The sequence below is a fragment of the Tenebrio molitor genome, chromosome 4 (assembly GCF_963966145.1).
Source record: "Tenebrio molitor chromosome 4, icTenMoli1.1, whole genome shotgun sequence".
Classification (NCBI taxonomy): Eukaryota; Metazoa; Arthropoda; class Insecta; order Coleoptera; family Tenebrionidae; genus Tenebrio; species Tenebrio molitor.
Window position 1 is genome coordinate 23,330,740 of NC_091049.1, and position 27,998 is coordinate 23,358,737.

General features: G+C 34.7%; 1 protein-coding gene across 4 annotated transcripts; it reads left to right on the forward strand.

The window, feature by feature from the left end:
• Positions 1–521: 521 nt before the first annotated feature.
• Positions 522–27,946, forward strand: LOC138127970 (uncharacterized). Of its 4 annotated transcripts, none has more exons than XM_069044115.1 (28): positions 522–763; positions 12,672–12,981; positions 13,137–13,424; positions 13,482–13,790; positions 13,901–14,077; positions 14,235–14,312; positions 20,548–20,652; positions 20,706–20,854; positions 20,911–21,076; positions 22,098–22,424; positions 22,476–22,724; positions 22,777–22,902; positions 22,956–23,086; positions 23,139–23,322; positions 23,834–23,934; positions 23,992–24,301; positions 24,357–24,655; positions 24,713–24,800; positions 24,864–24,940; positions 25,166–25,300; positions 25,353–25,627; positions 26,451–26,586; positions 26,641–26,854; positions 26,914–27,041; positions 27,105–27,242; positions 27,299–27,444; positions 27,510–27,645; positions 27,738–27,946. In XM_069044115.1, the coding sequence occupies exons 2-28, from the start codon at positions 12,720–12,722 to the stop codon at positions 27,813–27,815; spliced, it is 4,812 nt and encodes a 1,603-aa protein (XP_068900216.1). In that variant the 5' UTR covers positions 522–763; positions 12,672–12,719; the 3' UTR covers positions 27,816–27,946. The 4 variants fall into 4 exon arrangements, with proteins under 4 accessions (XP_068900216.1, XP_068900214.1, XP_068900217.1 ...); XM_069044113.1 differs by lacking the exon at positions 522–763 and adding an exon at positions 11,707–11,833; XM_069044114.1 differs by lacking the exon at positions 522–763 and adding an exon at positions 11,746–11,872.
• The last annotated feature ends 52 nt before the right edge of the window (positions 27,947–27,998 follow it).

Consider the following 27,998-nt stretch of genomic DNA (forward strand, 5'->3'; position numbering starts at 1 on the left):
AGCGACAACTCACGAAGTGCCCGCCCATCTTGTTAGTTCTTTGCCCCCACGATGCTGAGGTAGGAGGTAGGGCTCACAAAGTGTCCTTGATAACCGTTACAACCATTGGCGCGGAGTTGTTCAATGAGTACGAAGGGAGGTGCGCGCGAAGACCTGCCCAGCTGCTATCACAGTTGCCGGAAACAGGGAAAGTTGGACAACCTAATTAATTAGCTCGACATATTGGCGTTCAATTATATCAACATTAGTAGTCTCATCAAACGTCAAACTGTCATTGCATTATAATTCGATTCAAATCAACAGTATCAATAATATCATCACCCTTTAATGGTACATTGGTCCGTTTATAAATCGACGTATGCGTTTTCCGTAAACATTGTCCTGCAAGCGTACCTACGCGAGAAAGTTGGTCAAGTTTCAACTTTGACGTCAACGTCCTGCGTCAGCGATTCAATTCGACCAATCACAAGCCAGAAAATGCACACAGTCGGACCTGCGTAATCACAAACAGAAGTTGACAGATGACAGAAGTGTTTTTTTGGTCGTTGATCGTGTTCTCGGCGTTTTCCTTCTTATGTTTGTCCCACCAAAATGAGCTGCACCTAATACCGTGCAATCGACAATTATTTAGATCAAAGAAGGCGTTGGAATCTTGGCCGTGTGTCAACAGGGGTAGAAGTATCTCTGGTTGCATATATCCGTTACAATTTAAATTTCGAATTTTTTTCCGAAACTCGGCCAAACAGGCAAACACCATTACGAGGTAAGATTAATCTTTTATGTTTTGAAGTAAAAACTATTTTTGCGTTAAAATCTGATTCATAGTGACAGTTCTTTGACGGTTATTAACTGAGTCGAGGGCTGAGTTAGCAAAGATACGAAAAATCTGACACTGTCAACCAAAGTCATAGCCGCCCCTTATCTAAGTAGGTAATTGTTGATCGTATCGTATAAGCAAACTTGTAACTCCTAATAACAAATTTGTGTCTTGGTCGGCCATCACTCATTTATGAACTTTTTCTTTTGCGCTTGCGTACCGAATGCGACAGGCCAATTTATAAAATGGTCTGTCATCGACTACGGCACGTCAACGTCAGCGGTACCGTCAACGCTTGCGTCATACGTACGAACGTCAATCTATAAATCGAGCTTCAATCTCTCATGGATTTTGACTATGGAAATATCTGCACGAAGGCGGAGCGATAAACCAGTGAAGAATTGGTAAATGAAAACTGAAATTTTCCAACCAATAGGTATCCCTCGTGGTACTATGCCAGCGAATAAATTTCGGACACCAACGTTGCTGTCATTTGGAAAAATGAAATGTAGTGTAGGCTTTATTGTCATAATTTCTGACATATTAAAATTATTTTCTCAATACTTCAAAGTAACGTCAGATTAACTGAATCTGAACATGTGAATTGTGTCAAAGTGACAACTGTGGAAAATAGGGTTATTAATATGTAAAGGGTGTTTTACAACTAATGACAATGACATTAAATTGATGTCCGACATTTGTTCGCTGGCATAGTACGCACTCAGGATTTTGTTACGTGGAAAATTTACTTGACATATTTCTAAGCAAAACCTTTTGACAAAACGTCAAAATTTAATCGGTTATTTTCATGCATTTGAGATATTAGGTACTATTGACAATTTTTTTTCCTGGTCCAAATATTCTATTTGTATTTACCATTGCTTTTGTGGACATCAGAACAACTAAATATCATCTGAAAAAAAAACAGAATGATCACTTTATGACGGCGAGGAGGACTTCTTGAAGTAGATGGTAGGCTGTGTGCAATTTTAGCGTACCAGCCTTCTCTGTGTGTAGAGTGTGTTGACTAGTTGCAGTGTCGCAAATATCTGGTGATCGATGTTTTTCCTGACGTAAATCGCCATGTCCATGACCAACTTCATTAACCTATGTTATGGCCATTCCAATTGATAGAAAAAATGATCCTAATGACATTTATTTGATGTATGTAGATCAACTAACGACATCTAGTCAAAATTATTATAAGTAAAACGTTAAATTAACTCAAATATTAGTGTACAATTGCGGCCACAGACCAATGGCGGCCATCCAAAAGTTCCCATATTTTGATTTTTACTTTAAACCATAGACGTCCTAAAATGTCACAGTTTGACACTAGCGTTAAAAATAGCTATTTATGCACCAAGGGCGTTACAACGATGATTGCGCCCGGAGAACGATTAATCCAACTCGAGGGCTTTAGCCCGAGAGATGGATATTGTTCGATGGTGGTGCATACAAGATTTTATTTTTCACTATACGTGTTCTTAAAAAAAGGACATCTTTGCAATTATGAATTGATGAGGGCGTTATGAATTCATTGCGCCCGCTTATTCTTATTACGCCCGCTTATTCTTATTACGCCCTGTATTATGCCCCGGTTGTTATGGACATGTTTACGTATTTCGTATTCTAGGAGTTATCACGCAATTACACTAAAGTGAAAAATAAAATTGTTGAAAGTATTTTTCAAAAATGCCACGCCATCTCACAGTCTCACACCGATTCAGACAGCTAGGACTATTGCAAAGCTAGAAAAAATTGGTCGTTGGCTGCTGTGACGAGAGAATTTACATTGCACTAAAACTTGCATCGTTAATATTGTAACGGTCCGAATAGGTTCGATAAATTAAGAATTTTAATTTTAAAATAATTTCAACGAAATATTTTAAATACCGTTCATTTGCGACGGAAATGCTGGTCAGTTGTAAATTTTATTGAAGCCGTGTCGGCACCACATTCCTCAAGTGAAATCTGCCAACCTTTCTTTGAAAATGCAGGTACACGTCCTGTCCGAACACAGCACAAAGATAACAGTCTTTATGGGAAAAGAAACATTGCAAAATTTACTTGTTCGACAATTTGGGGAGTCCAGTTAAAATCAGGGGATAATTGAATTAATTAATTTGATGTTAGCAGGTTTCAAATTGAGAGAACAACAAAATTAATGTTCATTAGGTTAATTTACTTTTTTAGCATTCTCAAATTCGTGGCATATTTGTAATCAAAGGGCGAGAATTGCAAATTAAAAAAAAAACAGAGCGCTTTATCGTAGAAAATAACTAGAATCGTTTGCACTTTTAGTTAGAAAAGTAACAAAGCAAAGTAGAAAGGGAGTCGGTAGAAAACACAGAGGACCGGGTAACGGTAAAGCCAGGTAGTCGTAGAAATCAGACGTGTGAGTGAGAGAGAGAGAATGAAAATTACGAAGTAATTATTAATTAGAACTGTTTTGGGGAATCAAACCAATGTAGAGCAAATTTTAGAAGTAGCAGGTCAATGCATGATATAACACTTGCGTAACAGCGTTTCAAGCCCAATTTAGGTTTCCTTTTAATTATGTTTGTTTCATTTTAATTATGTTTGTTTTATTTTAATTATGTTTGTTTCATTTTAATTATGTTTGTTTCATTTTAAATTATGTTTATTTCATTTAAATTCTGTTTAATTCTTGGTGCTGATTTTTATTATTGTATAGAGTAGGTAATTCAGCGTTCCTGTTAATTCTGTTTGTTCCAATTTTTAGATTGTGTTTGTTTCTTGATGCTGATTTTTATTATTGAATAGAGTCAGTAATTTAGTGTTCTTTTTCAGGCTTCTAATTCTAGAACAAATTTGTACATTCGATCTGGTCCTAACAAAAGTCTAAATTTAAACATTTAAAATAATGGTGGAAAAACGGAAACTGTAATTTCAAAAGTTCTAGAGATTTCGAAAAGGCGTCGCGATCGGCGTAAAGTAGAACCGAGCTGATTGGTCACTTTGGTCAAGTAGGGGTTGCGAAAGTGGGGTGCGCCAGAAATGATAAAACCGATTGCAGGACGGAAAACAAGGCTTTTTTAATTTACTCGGGGTTTGATCTCCAAAGTAGCCGGAGGTACGTTCAGTACTTCCAGCAGCCATTTTGTGACCACGTGCTTAACATTTACAAGGTAAATTATTTCTCTAATTCTGGTACATTATTTGTAGTCGTGATTTAATTAGTCTACCAGCATTTAGTTCTTTATCGTTCTAAAGTAAAGATTATATTATTTTCGTGAGTATCTGATGACCACGTGACTCTTTAGAATCTGGTATTAATTTCTTTATCGCGAAGTATGTGATCTTCTTGCATTTACCGATTGGGGAAACGTGCTTTCATCAAGGGGAACTAGTATAAATTCATTATAAAACATTTTCATTTATTATGTAAGTTTTGGAGTCTCGAGATCGGGAAGCTACCGCCAGTGTCCGTCGCACTCAATTAGCTGTGGTTCGGCATAAGTGCACAAACCGCCATGTCACCCGTAAACGGGACAGTGACCAAACTAGGCCAGCTGACACGTGAAGAGAGGTACCCTTCGGCCCTGTTAGAACCCTTTTTCCTTTTTATTTTCGACCACCTAAGTAGACCGGGGTGATCTATGAGATTCCAGGGCATCGCGTCGGGTTCAATTTAATTGGGGTAATTGAAATCTAAATCGGATCACATAGTTCGCATCTCAAACTTTCATAATGCTGTTCGCGCCAGAAACTTCTGTATTTGTCCAGCGTAGTCATTTATTCATGAGTCAGGTCTCAATTCGAGGGCCGCGAGTCAAATCTCATTGGGTCAAATTTCCACCAACTTCTGTTATCAAATTCATGTATTTATTTCTATAATTTGTTGGGACCAAACGCCACCACAATCGATTATTTGTTAAATAAAATTTAAGTGAAGTGTGCTCAATCGTTTTAATTCTATTTTTTGGAAACCTCCGAAGGTACGGCCTCTCGTTACAACCTAATTAAACAAAATAAAAATAAAACACAACGTAGGATCCATAAATATTTTTTTTCTCATTATTTTTGTTTCGTATTTTTCCGCAAAATTTCATCCGAGGGAAGGCGGCAACCAACAATACACCAAATGAGGGAGAAAAAAAATCATGGAGGAAAAGTCAAGGAAGTCGAAAGGTTACAATATAAAGAGACTTTGGCAAGAAAACAGGCTTGAGAGGCCAATACGAATAGAACAAATATCCTGGGATCTATCAGAATAGCTCGACAGCGTTTTTGAATAAGCTGGTTTAAAAAATTCCGCTGCCGCAAGAAAACCATTTCTTACTGAGGAAAACAAACGCTACAGAGTCGAATTTATAACTAATTTTCTAAATGAAAACGAGGAATTTTGGACTTTTTAATCTCGCTACAACGGAAGGTTACGAGGCTATAGGCCACGGAACTTACGGTTCCATGAACGTTATATTCATCCAGTAACAAATTCTGGACGATTTTCGGTCAAGGTTTGGGGATGGATTAGCGTGCATGGAATGAGAATACGTGTAGATGGACGCTTCGCAGCAGTGCATTACAGAGACATTCTAGAAAACATTATGTTACCATCCCATTCAGCAGATCTTTCCTAATAATTTCGTTTTTCAACAGGTAGTAAAATTAATATAATTTTTATTGGTTTGAAAATTATGTTTATAGGATAATTCTCCTGTTCACACTGCGATGATTGTAAGCAATGGATGAGCGAAAATGAGATTCATTTGAAAAATTGCAAGAAGCAGTCGTAAAGGCTTGGGAGAGACTTGCAGAGGATTATGATATGAGGAATCATTCTGTCCATGGGGAGACGGTTACAGCTTGTTATACAAGCTAATGGCGCTGCTATTCATTATTAATATTTTTTTAATGTTTTCGTTGAAATCATTTTACTTTCACTATAATAATATAGGATTAATTACTTCTCAGCCTCATTTTTATTAAAAATTATTTGTTAGAACTTTTTATTATTAAAATAGTAACTGCTGCTGCAGGAACGCCAATGAATACAGCAATAGTTTGTGTCAATTCTAAATTTCCACCACCTGTTGAATTATGTTGGCAAAATAAAAATGTTTCTAAATTAGGGATTCTTATAACCAAAGTTGGCAATATAATTATTTTATAAACATGATTCTAAAACATTAAAATTAGTTCATAAGTTTATTTTGCTTTTAGAATTTGATTTTCTACCTACTCACTTTCTGCATTTTAAAAAAGGTTTTCATTCTTATCCTTTATTCTAAAATTTTAAGTTGTAAAAAGGGAGATTGACAGATAACCTAACAAATACAATCTGACTTATTTTTCACCAAACAGTGTTGCCGGTTGTATTTCCAACGTAGAATGCAGTGTTGGTGGAAATTTAGAATTGAGACAGACTTTAATTATACATTTAATTGCAGTAGTTGAAGAATATGCAACTTATTATACATCTAGTTCGGCCTCACGTTAGCGCGTCGCTAGTATCGCGCGTCGCTGAAATTTCAATAGATCTAGACAGTCTTACTATGTTTAATTGTCTCTGGTACGGTATCGCTAGTGGAGATGACCTCATGTTGCATGTTTTACGCGTAACCAACAGGAGCACTAAGAGGTTTGATCCTGGCGTCTCCGGTTTTGTCCGTCTGTGACGAGGACCACGCAGGACATCCCCGATAGCTTGCAGCGTGCGCCTCTCCGCAGTTCGCGCATTCCGTCCTTTTCGGTGTTTCATCGATTCACAGCGCATCTCTAAGTTGCGCACCTTGTTGAGGTTGTATCCCCCGGTTTGGTCCCTGGGGACTTCAACGTCGACCATATCCACCAGCCTCTGCTTTTGGGCAATTCTGCTGACCTTGGAGGTTATACATTGCAATTTTAGATCTTCCACAACCGCGTCGCAGGCGATGTTTCGGTCAATCTGTTTGATCACGATCTTCAAGCGTTTTTCACTCTTCAGGATGAATGAGTGGTAGGTATAGCAGTTTCTGTTGTTTAAGAAGCATCGTCATCGCCCTAAAATGATCCAGCGAGATTTGTTGCATCCTGATGCCGTTTACTGTGCTCTTCGCGGAACTGAAACAAATATTTTGCGGGTCTTCCTTGAAGGTGCGCTTGGGGCGGTTGCTTTTGATAGGGCCTCCGTTTCCCAGACGCTCGTCTATTTCTTTGCTTTTCGGCATCTGAGCTCTGTTGGCAATCCTCCATTCTCCGCTTCCTGGAATCGCTGCTTTCGACGACAGTGAAATCGTTGCTCGATTCCTCTTCGGTGTCTTCACTGCTGGAGTCCGATCCCTACGACTAAACAGCCGTCTCCATTTCAACGTCTCCACGTGCTGATGGCAATTCAGGGGTGCCCTTTGACGCGGGCAATTCGGAGCTGTCCTGTGATTCGAGCTCCTCGTGTTCTTCCGGAGCGGCGGACTCACCGTCTTTGTCGGTGGCGGCTGCTGGTGTGTAGCTCTTTTCCTTCTTTCCTTTGTTTTTCGTCTTCCTCCTCGCTCGCTTGCCGTGGGAACCTGGTGTCACCAGTCCTTGTAGCCACCGGTAAGGCTACCCAATCCTAGGAATTTGGGCAAAGGGCGTCGCGGTTCGTATTTACGTGTGGTACTAAAGGAGGAGGGAAGCCCATCGGCTTGCCGGTAGTTCCTGGGGGAACGGACACTTAAGTGGTAGGTATACACGCATGTGCGTGGGGTTAGTTAATATGGGCCTAGAGTTAAATGGCAGGAAGACGTGAGTGGGACCCTCCCAACAGCGATCATGGTCCTTGTAGCAGGGCAGCGATTTGCCCGAGCAGCTCGGTCTTAAAAGTACCGAGTACTAGGTGCAGCATCTCTACGGATACGGCTTCATTTCCGGTTCCATTTTGGAAACTCCATCGGATTGTTTGAAAAGCTAAGTTTGCAGAAAAGTTCTTTGAAACAAGCAATCGCTATTGGCTCTTGTGATACGTCCTATCTAGTTGAGCGCCAGGATCCCACTCCTATAACGCTGAAAAATTGCCATCAGATATTTATATCCAGGAGGGAAGTTCAAAGTACATGATTCAAATAATTATCTTCGAGATTACGCTGACACTGTGATAATTGTTTTGTTTTCGAAATTGCGTATTTACTACGGCACTATCATGAATTTTTATTGATCGCTTTCCTATTGGCCAATTCCGCAGGTGTGTAATTTGCCAAGGTGGATCTATTTTTGGCCAGCTGATACGCTAGCAGATCTTTTTCTTTTGAAATATGAAAAAACTTGACTGACCGATTTCAAAATGATGTGACGCTTTTCGCTATGATGCAACTTTTGAGAAACGGCAATGTGACGCTCCCGGCATTGTATTGATTCAAGATACCTCCCAGGTACTTGACTTCGGTCTTCCACTGTAAGCAACTTCCAAACTTGGTTACCTTGCTAACCAGTTGTGCTGTCCCTGGTCCAGAAGACAATCTCTTGGTGAACAGGATCGCTCTGCTCTTTGCAGCATTCACGTTTATTCCGCCGAGTCTGAACCACGCCTGCAAGGTGTCAACTGCGTGACGAATTCGGCACTGGAGTGCCTGACTGGAACAGCAGTGTAATCCACGTAGAGAGCCGTTGTGGAAGCGGCTCTTAATGTAGCGTAAAAATAGAGAAGAAGAACGATGGCAGGAGCGAACCTTGGGGTAATCCTATGTTCCGATGACACGATTTCTACCATTATCTCTAGGTCTTGTTTTGCATGTGGGATCGAAAGATTTTCGCCAGTCCGATCGGGAATCCGGCTTCAATGACCTTATGGAAGAGTCCTTGATGGTAGAGTTTGTCGAATGCCTTGGCTACGTCCAGAAAAACGGATTGCGTGTGTTTTTTCCAGTTGAAACTTGTTATGATCTGTTCAATTACTCCAAATACTTGGTCCGTTGTGGAATGATGTTTCCTGAAACCGAATTGCTCCCTACGAATAACGTTCAGCCCTCGTTCGTACCTCTGGAGTCTCCTCAATTACCACCTTTTCAGCTATTTTCCCCAAACAGGGAAGTAAGCTGATCGGACGATAATTTTGAGGAAGCTCCAAGGCCCCGCCCACTTACGGGAAGTGGATGACGTCAGCAATCTTCCACCTCTGCGGGATGTGTCTGAATCACAGCACGGCATTGATGACCGCTCGGTCGCGCAGCCGTTTTATCATCTTGTTTGTGATATCGTCCACTCCTGACACTTTCAAGGACTAGCTTATGGAAAGGACCTCCGCTAGCAAAGAGGGCCTGACAATCTCGCCATCGTTCTTGTTCTGGATGTTTCTTCGCACCCCTCTGTTCACTTGTTTGACAAAGTCTGCTGCAGGAGGTTATCAGGGGGTGCTTTTGGATCATTCCACGTTCCCCCTGAATCGGCCATAGTGGGTTTCTTTGGACACGAAGGATTTTGCACATTCTCCACAAGGTTCCGTCCGGCGTGATCGTTGACCACATCTATGCGTACTTGAAGTGTAAAGTCTTTGATGATGGGATGTCCAGAACGGCTTGTCGGTCTTTTCCCGCCATGAAAATCAGCGAGTCCGAACTCAGGACAACCATGTCTCGCTGTTCTGCAGAGTCAAACAGTACACGGACCCTCAGAGTGATGGTTCTACAGTGCCAAGGCGGATCTCAACGCCAAGCATCTGGTTTGGCATAGTAGAACCAGCACTTTGAAGGGTCTCTGTCGAGGAGGTATTTTTGAAGTGCATGGAAGGCTGCGTAGAATTTGAATGTACCAGCGTTCGTTGTACCGGGTGTCCCATTACTAGTGTTCCGTAGGAAAATGACTTTAAAACTAAATTATATTTATATGAAAGTATTGTAGATACATAAATACTGTTCACCGCCACAAAAATTGGGTATAACTTTTTTGTTAAAATTAATTACCTAGGTACAGCAGGCAAAAAACTATCACTTTAAAAATTAAATTTTGTTCAAAGCAGTTCAAATTTAGTATACGTTTTGAAAAAATGGTAGAGCAATAAAATCCGTGATTAGAATTTAATTAAAATGTTTTGATGTAAAGATATTTGGTTAAATTAATTTGGGCCGTTCTACTTTATGAAAATTTATTGCAGACGAAGATTTATGAGGGGTTGCAGTGTGTTTGACGTCGTTACACAGGCAGGTACCGCTGGAACCCTCTTGAATGGTCTTCGTACCATAAATTGCGGACAAGAATAATACCCACAAACTTAACTTTGTCTTCCATAAATTTTTATAAAGTAGAAGGACCCAAATTAAATTAACCAAATATCTTTACATCAAAACATTTTAATTAAATTCTAATTACGGATTTTATTTCTCTATAACTATTTCATAACGTATACTAAATCTGAACTGCATCGAACAAAATTTAATTTTTAAAGTGATAGTTTTTTGCTTGCTGTACCTAGGTAATTAATTTTAACAAAAAAGTAATATCCAATTTTTGTGGCGGTGAACAGTATTTATGCATCTATAATACCTTCATATAAATATAATTTAGTTTTAAAGTCATTTTCCTACGGGACACAAGTGATGGGACACCCGGTATGTACGACGTTTCGTGATCGATGTTTTTTCTGACGTAAGTCGCCGTGCCCTCGCCAGCTCCGCCAATCGTGATATATTATACTGAGAAGTGAGACGTAATAATTGTTTTGCGTTTCGCAATTGTTTATCTACTACGGTATTATTTTGCAAACTTTAATCAATAAATAAGTCTGATTTTGAGTACCACTCGTACTTTGTGCTCGGTTCTAAGTCGCTCTGCTATTGGCCGTGCCCTCGCCAGCTCCGCCAATCGTGATATATTATACTGAGAAGTGAGACGTAATAATTGTTTTGCGTTTCGCAATTGTTTATCTACTACGGTATTATTTTGCAAACTTTAATCAATAAATAAGTCTGATTTTGAGTACCACTTGTACTTTGTGCTCGGTTCTAAGTCGCTCTGCTATTGGCCAAATCCGTAGGCGTGTTACTTGCCCAGCTGATGCTGTTGAACCTGTTGGCCATGTGCTAAGCTAGCGACAAGCAACCGTTCTTTTGCAATATGAAAAAACTTGATAGTCCGATTTCAAAATGATGTGACGCTTTTGAAGGTCGAATGAGTATTTTGTTGCAATGTTTTTTTCATTTGCTACCCATGTACCTGAGTAGAATATGCTATACTAATACTAGCTCCGCCAGTGTCCACCACACTCAAGTAGCTGTATCCGGCGCAGAGGATACAATGCAGTCACGCCACCCATTACTAGGTTAATGGATCGTGAACAAAACAGGTGACACATGAAATGAGTTTTTCACAATTCTGATGACACCTTTCCTTTTTATTCTTCCCGATATGATTCCATACTTGACCGAGATGTTTGATAAATAGTCGCAGTTATAAGTGGTAAAATAGAAATTTTTTCTAAACACCAAAGATTTCTCATAGCAACGGAGAGTTCTAAATATTTATTAATTTTTGTGTTATATGTCTGTGTTATATTATGTGATTTTGGAACAGCTATATCTAAAAGATATGCTTGCTTTTGTTGTTTATTTAAAACAATGATGTCTGGTCTGTTATGCTGAATATGAATGTCAGTTAAAACTGTGCGATCAAAATATAATTTGTAATTGTCATTTTCCAAACAACTTTCTGGTTTATAAATGTAATATGGTTGTGTATCCTTTAATAAATTGAATTTAACTGCTAAATTCATGTGTATAATTTTAGCGAATATATCATGACGTTTCTTATATTCGCTTTGAGCCAAGACGGTGCAAGAAGAAATGATGTGTTCAATTGTTTCCCCTTCAGTTCCGCAAATCCTACATTTATCAATGATAAATTATTGTGATCATAATAATTCGTGACAAAAATATACCCAATCAGAAGTAAATAATAATTATTAGATTAGATAGTAACAATGATATATATATAAAGAAAGTTCTATCATTTGTGGCTTATTAAACGAAAGTTCGTAGTTGTAAAGGTTACCAAATATTGTCGCTAATCTTGTTTTTTTTACTTTTGAATTTTACGATTAAAAAGGTATGTTGTTTGTGTAGATACAACAAAATTATATTTGAGGTATGTTGTAATATGTTATCAGTCGTTCTACTAACTCAATTTCACAAATGATAGAAATAAAAAAGTTGATGAATGAGTTTTTCATTTTCTTTTGGAGGTATCGAGCGATCAAATTAATTTGTAATCGAGTTATCCATGCATTTGAATCCGTATGTCGTTACTTGAACTACACGCTTGACCTACTTTACAAACGTCAGTTGAAAGCCAAAATGGTGGCAAGTTTAAAATAAGATTTTATTGTCAAAAAATACGTGAATTTTCAAGAAAAATACGTTTTCCTGAAATTGTCAAGAAAGTGGGTCATTTCAAGACGCAGTTGGATCTGGAAAGTGTCACTTTTCAAGTCTAGTCAGTTTTGCGATTTTTGCCTGCCGAGGCATTTTTACTTTGCAAGTATAGATAGTTTAGATAGTCATTTTACTATAATGGTTATCGTTACCTAGGTGACTGTGTCCGACTTGATGCGATAGAATTTTGTTTTTAAATTTTTAAAAAGCGATTTCAGAAAAAATGTAATACCTACATTACGCAGCATGAAAGTGTCTATGCGTGATTCGGAGGCTTGAAGAAGTACTCGGACGCTTCGCATCCTCGTATTCTTCAACACGCCATCTCGTCTGCAAAGTATCACTTTCATGCCTCGTAATGTGATATACTATTATTTTATTCAATAATTGTTACAATAAATGCTGAAAATGTTTTCCATGTTGCTCCAAGCACAAATGAGCCCTTCATCTAACTCCACGAATAACATTTCGCAACATACCTGGATTATTATTAATTTCCTTAACTTTTTCAGTTATTCTGAGATTTAATTCTTGTCAATCGTGAACAGGAAGCATGAAGCATGGAAAAGACAGGGCTGTATCTTTTATTTCTGATGGGTGTTGTAAACTCACATTGCAATATTGTTACTTTGCGAAAAGAGAACGAAGTTTTGTGCATTACGCAAGACGTAACATTACCTACATTTATATCTCCACCCTTTATTGAGAACTCGACAAAATCATTAAGTTTGTTATTTGGAGAAGACTGGAATTACGACAACTGGATTTTGACAAACGCAAGTAATTCGTTATCAGGACCCGTCACGGATAAACGATGGGAACGTAAGTATTTCTTATTATCTGTAAGCTATATTCTTGTGACGCATTAAAAGCACTTTCAATACCTCTTAAAAAACACAATTTTAAATTTTTAGGCCAAACAATTAAGTATATTGTTAGGAATTAATTGTTTTTTTAGCACTTTTTTTCTGTTTTAGATTTTGGAATCTTTACAGAAACACATATAACATTCGAGTTTGTTAGATCACTGTCATTTTCACTATATTCACCAGTGAAAATGAAAATACATCTAGTTGACGAGATCGGGGGAAACGACGTGCCGTTATCTGTAACAGATGAAAAATGGAGTCACATTTCAATTGGTGTTAAAAATAATAACGTATCTTGCATTTTGAATGGCGAAGTAATTGAATCACTGTTTGGATTTAATCCTCAGAAAATTGTTATTGAAACTGAGAAAGACACCTTTTGGAAAATACACGACTGTGAGTATACAAATATGGATACAGTGACTTGAGCTTACTATGTGGTGAATTTTTTAGATCAGTTCATGATGTCGGAAAAAGTTTCGGATGGAAAACCTTCAACATTAACAGTGAAATCCATCCATACTGAAAACTCTTGTTTCTTGTTGTACCTATCCTTATGTGAAAAATGTGTTCTGACAATTCCAGAATTGAACCGAATTTATAGCTCCAGAGATAACCCAAGCTTTTTGAATTCTTGGCAAGTCTATCAACTTGAAATTGAAACTGGTATAGAACATTTGAGTTTTTATAAAACAACAACAGACAATAGTACGCTTGGATACTGGGGAATAGATTTACACGAATGTCCTACAAATGATATAGGTAAATATGTCTATTTAATTCTTAGAAAACTATCACTCAAAACTCTATAACAAAAACAAGATATGAGTGGAAAATATTTTCAATTTCACTTCTAATCAATCTGTATTTAGTTGGCCACAAGGTAAATTCATCTGAAATAGAAAGAAACAATTATTTATGTCACGTTTTAAATCACGAGTATAAAATGCAAAGCCAAATAGAACAGAATAATAAAAGGGTCAATGTAGAATCATGTGGAGATCAAAACTGCAAGTGCATTTGGGGCTACAGTGACTCCCATTATAACGGTAAGTGTGAATTCTAACCACTATTTCATATCATATTGTGGATATACATTTCACTAAAAACTACTTGCAAGTAAAAAATATTTGTGGAATTTTTATTGATACAAAATAAGCAGATATAATTTTGTACCATGTTAATATGAGATGAAAATTTTTCCAGCAAGCGGGTTATCCGAAAAGGACTGCAAATGGGCATGTAATTTATGCAATAAAATCACCACCGAGGATCCTACTAGAGGTAAATTATTGTTTTTGTAAGAAGAAATAAGAATCTCATTTTTATATGATCTTAAATTGAATATGGTCCACCTCTTTGACTGCATAAATTAGTGCAAATGTTGTTTCTCTTAGGTATATTTATTAATTGTTAGTTACGCCGCTAAGATTACTCAAACAGATATTATTATAACTGATTGTGCGTGAACAGTTTTTTATTATTCAGTTCAATTCAATTAATTGCAATTACAATATCAAGTCATAATAACATATTTAAAAATATGTGAATAATGGTTCTGGTCAACGTTTTTTTTTTACGTAATTACGACGTACGCGTTTTTTAGAGCACGACGAGCGCAGCGAGGAGTGCTATAAAGTAAGCAAGTGCGACAAAATGGCCTATAAAACGAGTATGATACAATATTTTTCTATTTTGTCCCTATTTTAAATTAAAAAAAAGTTCAAAACAGTTCTAGGAAAGTTACATTTGGCAAATACCGGGTGTCCCAACGGTTTGGCAAAGTAGATTTACTAAGTTAATATAAGTTCTTTGAAAAATATTATTATTTCATGTTATACATACAAGTTATGAGCACGGTTTAAAAATATTTTAGATTATACAGGGTGTTTGGTGTATCGGTGGCAACACAAACTTATATTTTTTTAAATGGAACACCCAGTATTTTTTTGCGTTTTTGGAAAGCTCTCGTCAAAACAAAGAGGAAGATACCATATTTAATGGATCTAACTTCTACTGTTAGTAAACTATTCGCTCTTTTGTGTCCAGACAAACCAAACTTTGAAAATTTGTAAAAAATATAACAGATGATAATTATTTAGATTAGGTTTTTTTAGAGCATTGTAAATATCGTCAATTTTATTGCCTTGTTGAAAAACATTAAGATTTTTACTTAATTACGTAGAGGGCGCTTCAAACGTAAACTCTTTATTTAGTCAATTTTTTTAAATGGAACGCCCTGTATTTCGATATACCGTTGGATAGCTCTTTCAATGAGCGTTTAAAAAATATAAGGTGTTTGGCATCTAAAATAAATAGTTTATCCACAAATTTCATTTAAAATATCAAATATTTCAGATTTTTCTTTAATTTAACTGAACCAAAAAAATACATTTCATCGAGTTTAATATTACTATAGATGTACAAAATAATTCAAAAGAGAATAAATTTAACCTTTAATTAACTTAAAAAAAAGAAATAAAAAGAACAGTGGCGGTTGTACACTTTCCAAAAAAAAACCACAATAAACAAGTTATCCTAATTTGTGGATAAACTATTTATTTTAGATGCCAAACACCTTATATCTTTTGAACGCTTATTGAAAGAGCTATCCAACGGTATATCGAAATACAGGGCGTTCCATTTAAAAAAATTGACTAAATAAAGAGTTTGCGTTTGAAGCGCCCTCTACGTAATTAAGTAAAAATCTTAATGTTTTTCAACAAGGCAATAAAATTGACGATATTTACAATGTTTTAAAAAACCTAACCTAAATAATTATCATCTGTTATAATTTTTTACAAATTTTTAAAGTTTGGTTTGTCCGGACACAAAAGAGCGAATAGTTTACTAACAGTAGAAGTTAGACCCATCAAATGTGGTATCTTCCTCTTTGTTTTGACGAGAGCTTTCCAAAAACGCAAAAAAATACTGGGTGTTCCATTTAAAAAAATATAAGTTTGTGTTGCCACCGATACACCAAACACCCTGTATAATCTAAAATATTTTTAAACCGTGCTCATAACTTATATGTATAACATGAAATAATAACATTTTTCAAAGAACTTATATTAACTTAGTAAATCTACTTTGCCAAACCGTTGGGACACCCGGTATAAAGGGTTGGTGACACTAGCAACTAGACAAACAATTGCAAGTTTTGAATTTAAAGTGTTAAATAATGCAGCCACTACTCACTGTCAGTCATTGCAAACATTAAAAATTTAAGTAAATGTGCAAAATAGAAAAATATATTAACTAGTTATGGAAACATTTAAAATGTGAAAATGTGGGGGTACAGAATTAATTGTAATTGTAATATCGAACAAAATACTACCTATGTGTAAAAATGATAATTGTGTTAAATGAGTTACAGTTATTCAAAATTTAAGTGAAAAAACTTACCCCTGATAACATTTTCCACATCTAGGATATATTTAACAATATAATGTATATTTTCTTTTTGAAGCGTCAATCAAATTAATTTTTAATTTATTATTACAGGACCTTCCATAGATACTGCAACAGCAATAGCAATAAGTCTAAGCCTAATATTAGGAATGACAATAATAGTAGTAACAATAATAAGATGGATTATACAAAAAGGAAAAATATAAATATAAATGAATCTGAGTTAGATAAATTGCAAAAAGAAATTTCGTCGTCGATCAACGCCGTCTGACACTGGAGAGACTCATATTAATAAAATACTCTGTCAAAATAATATACTTGTTATATATATATATATATATATATACCGGGTGTCCCAACGGTTTGGCAAAGTAGATTTACTAAGTAAATATAAGTTCTTTGAAAAATGTTATTATTTGATGTTATACATACAAGTTGTGAGCACGGTTTAAAAATATTTTAGATTATACAGGGTGTTTGGTGTATCGGTGGCAACACAAACTTATATTTTTTTAAATGGAACACCTAGTATTTTTTTCCGTTTTTGGAAAGCTCTCATCAAAACAAGGAGGAAGATACCACATTTGATGGGTCTAACTTCTACTGTTAGTAAACTATTCGCTCTTTTGTGTCCGGACAAACCAAACTTTGAAAATTTGTAAAAAATATAACAGATGATAATTATTTAGATTAGGTTTTCTTATAACATTGTAAATATCGTCAATTTTATTGCCTCGTTGAAAAACATTAAGATTTTTACTTAATTACATAGAGGGCGCTTCAAACGCAAACTCTTTATTTAGTCAATTTTTTTAAATGGAACACCCTGTATTTCGATATACCGTTGGAGAGCTCTTTCAATGAGCGTTCAAAAGATATAAGGTGTTTGGCATCTAAAATAAATAGTTTATCCACAAATTTCATTGAAAATATCAAATAATATTTCAGATTTTTCTTTAATTTAACTGAACCAAAAAAATACATTTCATCGAGTTTAATATTACTATAGATTTACAAAATAATTCAAAAGAGAATAAATTTAACCTTTAATATTAACTTAAAAAAAAGAAATAAAAAGAACAGTGGCGGTTGTACACTTTCCAAAAAAAAAACCGCAATAAACAAGTTATCCGACTACATGCTCAAAGATTTGCCCACTTTGTTCCAATCATAAATTTAATCGTCTAATAAATGTTTCACGAACATTGGAAAGAGTTTCTCGTCGTATTGTTTGAAACACATTTCTTATACGGTTTTTCATATCCTGCGATGTAGTGGGCTTTTCTTGATAGACTTCTTGATTCACAAAACCCCAAAGAAAGAAATCCAAAAGGGTTAGATCGGGTGATCTCGCTGGCCAAGCCACAGGACCACCGCGTCCTATCCAGTGATCTCCCCTCCAATTATCTAGGTACTGTCTAACACGGCGATAATAATGAGGTGGTGCACCATCATGTTGGAACCACATTATGTGTACAACCGCCACTGTTCTTTTTATTTCTTTTTTTAGAGTTAATTAATTACAGGTTAAATTTATTCTCTTTTGAATTATTTTGTAAATCTATAGTACTCGTAGTATTTTTTTGGTTCAGTTAAATTAAGGAAAAATCTGAAATATTTGATATTTTAAATGAAATTTGTGGATAAACTATTTATTTTAGATGCCAAACACCTTATACCTATTGAACGCTCATTGAAAGAGCTATCCAACGGTATATCTAAATACAGGGTGTTCCATTTAAAAAAATTTACTAAATAATGAGTTTGCGTTTGAAGCGCCCTCTACGTAATTAAGTAAAAATCTAAATGTTTTTCAACAAGGCAATAAAATTGACGATATTTACAATGTTCTAAAAAAACCTAATCTAAATAATTATCATCTGTTATATTTTTTACAAATTTTCAAAGTTTGGTTTGTCCGGACACAAAAGAGCGAATAGTTTACTAACAGTAGAAGTTAGACCCATCAAATGTGGTATCTTCCTCTTTGTTTTGACGAGAGCTTTCCAAAAACGCAAAAAAATACTGGGTGTTCCATTTAAAAAAATATAAGTTTGTGTTGTCACCGATACACCAAACACCCTGTATAATCTAAAATATTTTTAAACCGTGCTCATAACTTGTATGTATAACATGAAATAATAACATTTTTCAAAGAACTTATATTAACTTAGTAAATCTACTTTGCCAAACCGATGGGACACCCGGTATATATATATATATATTTTTCACCATTGGCCTATCAGGTACCTTGCGGTCGGCTTGTTTTTTCCTCTCTTTTCTTCCTTATGTGCGGCGGGGCTCCGGGGTACTTTCCCCGGCCACCCACGCCCACCCTCTCTTCTCCTTTTCTTATTTCTGGACAACACAACACAAATACAACACACAACATCCATGGGAGGCCCATCCGGCCTGGGATTTGAACCCTGCTGACCTCGCGGTGGTGTCGGAAGAGTGTCGCTCTTCCTTCCACCATCCTACCGTCAGCCTCTGAAAGACATACACACACATCCATGACCCGGCGGAGGTTCCTTCCTTGGAAAAAATCCTCCCCCTTCGGTAAGATTCGAACCCACTAGGGCCGGGACCGCGACCTCTGAGCACTGTCTCCGACAGCCATGCGGCCACCGAGCTACCTTACTCGTAATATATTAATTATTTATAATTTATGTTATAATGAGTGAATGAAATAATAGTAGTTTATTTATTTCTTGTGTAACCATCACAGTATTAATATCGGTAAGTGTTAGACAAGAGCTGACGTTTAGAACACATAATGGAAACGAAAAACATTCAAATACTTTTAATAACAATAAATTTATACAATTTTTAGATGAATTCACAAATGTCACTGGTAAGCATATCCAAAATGATAAAAAAATTATATCGTTCAAAATATTAATAATGCAGTTACATGTACTGTTATAATATACAAATGTCCCAAAAAAAAGACGAGTCTATAGCTCCCTTATTTTTTTTTGTATTTTTGGTATGTAAGTGTATACTTTTGATAAATTGTTGTTTTCAGAGTTACTAAAAAAAGTACCTATATTTTCGAATTTGAATTTTTTTTTTATAGTTTAGCCCTTGAGCTATACGTAATTTTATTAGGCCATTTTGTAGCCTATTTAGAATCAATTAATTTGGTTTATAGTTAATTAAAATCGTCCTATAAATAAGGGAGCTGTGGACTTGTCTTTTTCTTTTGAGACACCTGTATAATAAATATAGCAAATAGTTGAATACTAGATATTATATCGGGCCTTCAAATAAATATATATTTAGAGTAGGCGTAGGCGACATTCTAATTCCGTTAACAGTGTAAAGTAATTTTTGTAGGTAACCAATTATTCTCCGGAGCCACACAGGTTACATAGTAAGCTTTTTCCTAATTTCATATTGTCATATTCCGTGGAGGGAGAATGTACTACAAAAATTAAAAATATTTTCTAACCCAATTTTATTTCGTTAAAATGCCAGACGTTTCTTGTGTCATTTTCTACTCTGGAAAAATGTTGTAAACAATTGAATTTCCATAGGTTGCTCTAAATATAAATTTATTTGAAGGCCCTTTATTATATAACATAAGTAACGAAAGGACTTTACTAGAAAAATCAGTAAATTCAGTGTTGCAGTCGAAACACTTTTGAGTAATCTGTTCAACATGGTCTTGGCTTATCGTTATTTTTTTTAACGCTATCATTTTTTATATTATCTGTTGTCTTCCATAAATATTGTCAGTTTTGTTTTCCCCTTCTAAGTTTTGTCGATTGAGCAAAAATAAATTAAAGATGCAATCTTTTCATAGAAATAATAAAAACACACCTAAAATTCTACTTTTCCTTAATCAGTTGAGATAAACTTTCGTATCTGTTCGCTTTAGTTTCATTTCTACGTTAGAAAATTTACACAGAAATGTTAAGTTGGGTAATTTATTGTGATGTTCTGCTCATTAGAATAGTTTCATCTGAAATAATTACACTAATTAGAGATCAGAAAATAACATGTGTAATGACGCAAAATTCGTTTGCCTACATTACACCATTAATGGGTATAGACAGTACATGCTATTTATGTAATATTTGCTAACTTGTCACAATTATTATAGATGATGGAAATCAATTAACTGCTGTAAGCGAACGGACAAGCGACTGGATGACAACAGATTCAAGTAATGGATTCTTTAGTCCTATTACAGATGAACGATGGGATGGTAAACATTTTACTTACTTTTCCTTGCACTAATCTGAACAAACAATTTTCAAGATTTTACGACAGGGCGATATGATAATTACATCATAAAAGATACGTTACGTTCCTTTTCAGTGTACTCAGATAATGGTAACTTAAATTTGACATTTTATGGGCATGATTTTTTAAACGAAACATCAGTTCTTGTAAGACCAAATAATAATGTAAATATTATACGAAATTGTATTCAAAATTATCTACAGAACGTTTTCGGTTGTAGATTATGAAGAAAAACTCATCTTTTCAATGGTTTCATTACGCCATAATTGGGAAACACAATGGTTTCGTTGTATTTACCAATAATACTCTAATAAAAAATATGACACAATTGGGGTTTGATCCAGAATTTGTTACAATCAACGACATTAGTTCAAAACTACACATTTGTAAGACTGTTATATGTGCAGGAATGGTTAAGTTTATTCATAAATAATAAACAATCTTCTAACTATGAGATAATTACAAATAACAAAACAATAGTATATTATGATACGAGTTTTATAAGAAACATTTTGTCGCACGCACGGGTTTAGGGCACGACGAGCTTGCGAGGAGTACCATGAAGAATTAAGTGCTACAAAATGCCTTATAAACGAGATATGATGCACACTATTTTTTCTACTTTATACCTTTTAAACCAATTTTAAGTGAAAATTAACAAATTTCAAATTTCGGGAATTAGTCTAATTTGTTTACAACAATTATTGTAGATTTCAAGCAACAAATTAAATTAATATTTTGTCATGCCAACATCAGGAAAGCCAACCTTGAAAAAGTAAATTACTCAAAGTTTGTTTTAAAAAGGCGAATTTCTATTTTATCACGCAAAATGGGTTTCGTAATAACTTTCCTACAGACGCAAAGAACAAAAATTAGTTATTTATTATACGAGTTTTATAAGACACCATTTTGTCGCACGCAATTTTTTAGAGCACGAGGAGCACAGCGACGAGTGCTATAAAGCAAACAAGTGCGACAAAATGACATAAAACGAGTATAATACAACATTTTTTCTATTTTACCCCTTAAATTTAAAAAAAGTCAAAACATAATGCTAGGAAAATTATATTTGGTAAATATAAGGGTTGGTAACGCTGGTAACTAGACGAACAATGTAAGTTTTGAATTTAAAGTGTCGTGAAATGCAGTGATCACGTAGCAACAAGTCACTATGAGTCACTGCCAACATTAAAAATTTAAGTAAATATTCCTGAAACGCGTCTCGAAAAGAGCTCCTTTTCGAAACCTGTTTGAGTGTTATAATGACTGTGTTGTAGGTGCAAAATAGAAAAATAATATTTACTTCCGTAGTATTTGTAATTATTCCTGATTGAAGAATCTAGAAATTTAACCAATCTATTATCTCATATAATTCAAGTATTATAAGTACACATGGACTTTTTATAGATCAGTTTTTATATTCTGACAAAATCAGCTTAGAAAATACAACTCACTGGACTGTGGTTTCTTCCAAGAACATATGTTTGTCCATATTTGTTGCTGTAGACAAAAAATGTTCGTTAGACATAATTTTTAATGTAAATGAAAAGAACATATTCAACAGAACTGTAGAAGGCTTTAATGAGTACAAGCTGTTAAGAAAATGGCAAAAAATAGAAATCCGAAGTAATTCATCTGGAAAAGGGGAACTTTTCCTTTTCAGGAAACGTCTAGACGGTCAAAAGACAGGTTACTGGGCTTTTCACATTATTCGCTTTTGCCCTGATAACATAGGTAACATTAAAATCGAAGATCAGAAGATATGAAACATTTGAACTTTTGTAGCAACCTTTTCCATAAATTTGCCGTCTAACAGCAACGATAAATACTTATGTAAAAATTTAAACGCACCAAACAAAATTCAAAACGACAGTAAATTTTGTCACAAGCCTGGCCAGCTAGGAAAAAATTGCGATTTAAGTTGTGAAGAGTTACTGGATAGATCGTCTTCTCAATGCCAGAAGCACAAAATCTGTTTGGAAAACGGAATTTGCTGTTGTGCCTGGGGATACACGGGATCATCTTGTTCAGAAAGTTAGTTCAGAAAATTTTTAAAAGAAATTGAAAGGAAAATTGTTATTTTCAGCTTGTGGGAACGGTTATTGGGGATTAAACTGTAGTTCGGTTTGTAACTTGTCTAGATGTGAACAATGTGATATGGCATATGGTTGTACAACATGTAGAAGATCATTTTTCGGAAAGGAATGTTCAAGTAAGAATTAAATTTTTTTTCGTATGAAATAGGTTCTAAGTGTTTAATTTTAGAAAAATTGCCAGTTGTTCTGACACCTCCTGTACTGAAATCGTTAAGAGAGCAATCAGTGATAATTTCAATAAATTTAAGATATGGAGGGGATGAAATCAAGCCGGAATTTTATCAAATCCAATATAAAAATGTATGCAGAACCCAAAGGAATGTAAACTTATTTGATGTAATTCCAATTTTAGGTCAACGAAAGTGTTTATATAAATGTATCAAGTTTACAAGTTTTTCCTGGATTGATTGTCGAAAATCAAACTTGTGAAATCAATAATTTGTCAACGACAACACACGCGTATAACATACGAGTGATTTTAATAGCGCAAAATCAATCTATCGTAACAAATGTACCGCAGCTATTAACATATAAAAGTAAGTACTTGGAAATAAACCTCGCTTGAAGATAAAATATGTAGTATATGTATCGGGCCTTCAAATAAATATATATTTAGAGTAGGCGTAGGCGACATTCTAATTCTGTTAACAGTAAAGTAATTTTTGTAGGTAACCAATTATTCCCCGGAGTTACACAGGCTACATAACTTTTTGCTAATTTCATATTGTTATATTCCGTGGAGGGGGAATAAGGAGAATGCACTACAAAAATTTAAAATATTTTCTAACCTAATTTTATTTCGTTAAAATGTTAGACGTTTTTTGTGTTATTTTCTACGCTGGAAAAATGTTGCAAACAATTGAATTTCCATAGATTGCTCTAAATATAAATTTATTTGAAGGCCCGTTATATCATTCAGAGTAGATCTTTTTGTGCTTCACCCAGTTGCCGACCTTGACTTCGTCTCGGTATTCAGTCTCTGGGTTTAGGATAAAAGGATTCAACTTCTACTCTTAGTGATATAATCTACTATTATTTACATCTTAGAAACTCTTTACGCAAATCTTGCCTACCCAAGCGGCGATATATTGTTGGAGTGGGCAAGTATCAAAGAGGGTAAGTATCCCACTTACAAAATAAAATATACGGTAAGTGAAAATTACTTACTTCATTGTGCAAACTAAGGATGGCATTTACCATTTAAGTGTACTAACTTTGACAGAAATATTTCAAAAGAGATACTGACAACTAAGACAAAAACCAAAATTGAAGATGTGCCAACATTTAAAAATTGCGAAATAGAATTATGGGTCAGTTTCGAAAAGGAAACTGTATTAATAGACAACATTTTCGTTGAACCTTTGAATATGTTAAAGAGTGCGATAAAACAAGATTTAAAGAAGATAGGCTCATCAACACAACATCAGAAAGTGACAAAATTAGAAAACAATGACAAATTTTATTTTTCTACAACTGACATAACTACTGCTTCGGTAATGTCAAAAAGTGCAGAGGGTAAGCAATTAATTTTTCTGATGTTAATAAATGAGAAAAGAGAATAATTTTACAGAAAAAACTGGGGGTGAAATTAACAGTGCTAAAGACAATTCAGCAAATAGTCTAATTTTAATTTTAGTGGCAGTAATATTTGTAGTATTGTGTGTAATGATTACAGCGGTTTCTATTTTTCACTGTTGTAAGATTTCTCCTCTGAAAAATTTTAACCGTAATAAAACTCAGGAGCAAGAAAATATAATGTTGATGCCAATTGATAAATTTGAAAATAATGTCACTATTCAAATAAATGCTTTTGAAAGTTACTTAAAAAAGACAATGTTATCAACAAACAATCTTGAAAATCAGTTTCATGTAAGTGGGTTTACATAATTAATTACGTATGTATAGTGATGTTTTCTAATTTGGCAGTCTATTCCAGAAGTAACAGCTGCATCATGTGCAGTTGGTCTTGAAAATCAAAATATTAACAAGAACAAGGATCAAACTTTCATTCCATGTAAATAAAATAAAATTAATTAATTATAACAACACATTGACGATTTTTACAATATGTTTTTAGACGATTTCACTAGAGTTATTCTTAAAACGTTAGCAGGAATGGGAACACATGATTACATAAATGCCAGCTATATTAATGTAAGTATAAAGGTGTTTTTTTTAAAATTTGGCGTCGAAGTAGGCGTTGGAGAGTCGATTGAGATCGCACCACTCGTGTAAAAACGTAAGATTTAAACAGCTGATCCGTGATTCGTAACCTGTATAGTGCGTTCACAATCCACAGTTCAACGCCTACTTCGACGCCAAATTTAGAAAAACACCCGTTATAATACAAAATATATTTTATAAATTCGATACTTACAGGGATATGACCGTCCAAAAGCTTATATAGCTTGTCAAGGGCCGAAGTTTTACACCATCAAAGATTTTTGGAGATTAATTTGGCAAGAGAGAGTGGAAAACATTGTGATGGCAACTAATCTTATTGAAGACAAAAGAGTTAGTTCTCCAGTAACTTAACCCGACAGAATTTTAATTTGTTTGTCACCAGAGGATGTGTGCAGAATACTGGCCGCAAGAATTGAACACTATGTTTGAATGTGGAGAAATGACAATTAAATTAATTAACGAAGATAGTTATGAGTTTCATGACATTAGAAGCTTTGAAATATATTACATGCAGTACTCTAGAAGAGTCAGACATATCCACCTTAGATGGGAATCAAATAGCGAAATTCCAATGTATCCAAACGCTCTTGTGCCAGTGATAAAATACATAAGACAAATTACTGAAACGAGTCTTGTCCCAATCGTCATTCATTCCGGGTACACAAACACTTTTGTGTATAGTCGAATAAATACAGGGTGTTTTCGAAGTTGAGGTGTTCCTTTTAACATGTGATAGTATGCGTTGTTCTAAAGAATTTTAGCCAAAATCACCTTAGTAAAATGTGTACGGCAATGAAGATACAATAAGTTAATTTTTTTGAAATTTTTGAAATCGGTCCTGCTCAAATTTGCGCTGATTTGTTAGAAATTGGAATTGACAAAAAAAGATCAAATAAGCATGGACATTAATCAAAACTACTGTCACAGTTGTCATCTAATTAGTCGAAATGGCTTTATTATTAGGAAAATAATGAGCTCACAGATATGTTGCAAATGCATGGGCAATGTTATCACGTTATCAGAATGCATCTGCAGCGTGCAGAGAGTATTGCAAAGCGATTTCCAGAAAGACACCATTCTGGGCCAGGTTAGTTATTAATCAAGTACAGCGGAGAAATGGACAGGACCGGACTTAAAATTTTAGAAAACAATAACAATATACAATCAATTATATATCTCCGTTAATACAAACATTTTACTAAGATTTAGGCTAAAATTCTTAAGAATAATGTGTAGTACCTCGTGTTACAAGGAACGCGTCAACTTCGAGAACACCCTGTATAGCAATAAAACAAAAATATTGCGCTATTATGGAAAAAGACATTATTTTGTCGTTATGTAATTTCTGTCAGCGCCAATATTCGACTTTCACAAATATGGACACCTTTGTTTGCTGTTTACTATTCGTGGTGGTCTAGTTACTATATTTGTCCGGTGACTCGACTATAGCACGCATTTATTTTAGGTAAATCTCTTTCAGATTTGGAATAAACAGAACTGGTACTCTAATTTTATGCGATTTAGCTTTAACGATGGCAAATACGGAGGACAAAATTAATTTTTATGCTTTAATTAAAACTATGAGAGAGCAAAGGCCCAGTATGATCAATAGAATGGTATAAATTACTATATTTTACTGTGTGTTTTTTTATACAAATACACAATTTAAGGAATATTTTTCACTGGCACATCTAACAGTTTTGGAATGCATAATGGAGTTACAAAATCCCTTTAAGAAATCTCTTTCACACCATTTAGACACGAATGTTATTAAAGACCAACTTAAATATTTAAAAAGATTAAGCTGGCACGATAGAATAGTTAAATCATGGTTTCCTCATTCCTCAGTTAGTGATACTGGTAATCTTCTTCGTCCAAGCTATGGTAACTTTTTTTAAAACATAATTATACGGCTCCTTTCATAATGAATCTGGTTACTTAAGTTGATGGTTATAAAAATCTGGAAAAATACTTGATTTTACAACAACCACAAAGGGAAAGTGCTTTGGAATTTTGGAATGTAGTTATGGCAAAAAATATTGCACACATCCTATTTTTAAACCGACTTAAAGTAAGTAAAGAGAAGAAGAATAGTTTTATACCGACGAATGTACAATATATTCTTTGTATTTAGGAGAAACACTTGTTATGGCCTCAAAGACACCACACATCTTCAACAGTTGTCACTGTTAGGTTCCTAAAAGAAATAAAGTACTCTTACGGTACCAGTACTATGTTACTTTTGCAGAAGTATGAGACAAGTTCTAGAATAGTAAGAGCATATTTTTACCGTTTTCGGGGCCTAAAATTAAAATGGTATACTTTTAGATATTGTATGAAAGTAGTGTCGATGTGTTTGAATTTATCGACTGGAACGAGAAACACCAACTACCAAATTCTACAAATAATTTCTTTAAAATTCTCGATGCCTTTTCTAAAACTACAAGAAGGGTACCATGTTTAGTCTCTTGCAAGTAAGTGTTTAAATTACCTTCTCCAATTCTGTACTAAACGTACCTATTGTTTTGTATGAAAACAGTGATGGGATTACTGCGTGTGGTTTATTTGTGGTGCTATCATATATTATAGAAAAGTATGAAAAAGAATTAGAAATTGATGTATGTAACGGTATACGAATCGCAAGAAGAAGTGGAAGAGATTTTGTGAATAATGCGGTAAGAAAATATAAATTACTAACTTTATGTAGGTATAAAATGGAAATATCTAATTAGCATTATAAATATTTATATAATGACCTATTTTTCAGAAACAAGTTGCATTTATATACGCATTTATAAGAAACTATTTTAAAATAATTGAAAATTACCATCGTATAGATTTATAGAAGAATAGTGAATTATAAATCCTTTAACTGGCAAAATGAAATTTTGTTGTATTTTTGTAATTCTGTATCTTGTCAATAATGTCGAAAGAATTAATTTTAATATTTATGTTTAATAAATGATTTGAATTTTTCTTTTATTCTTTAAAATAACATTTTGCTAATTGCATCAAAAACTATTAGGCA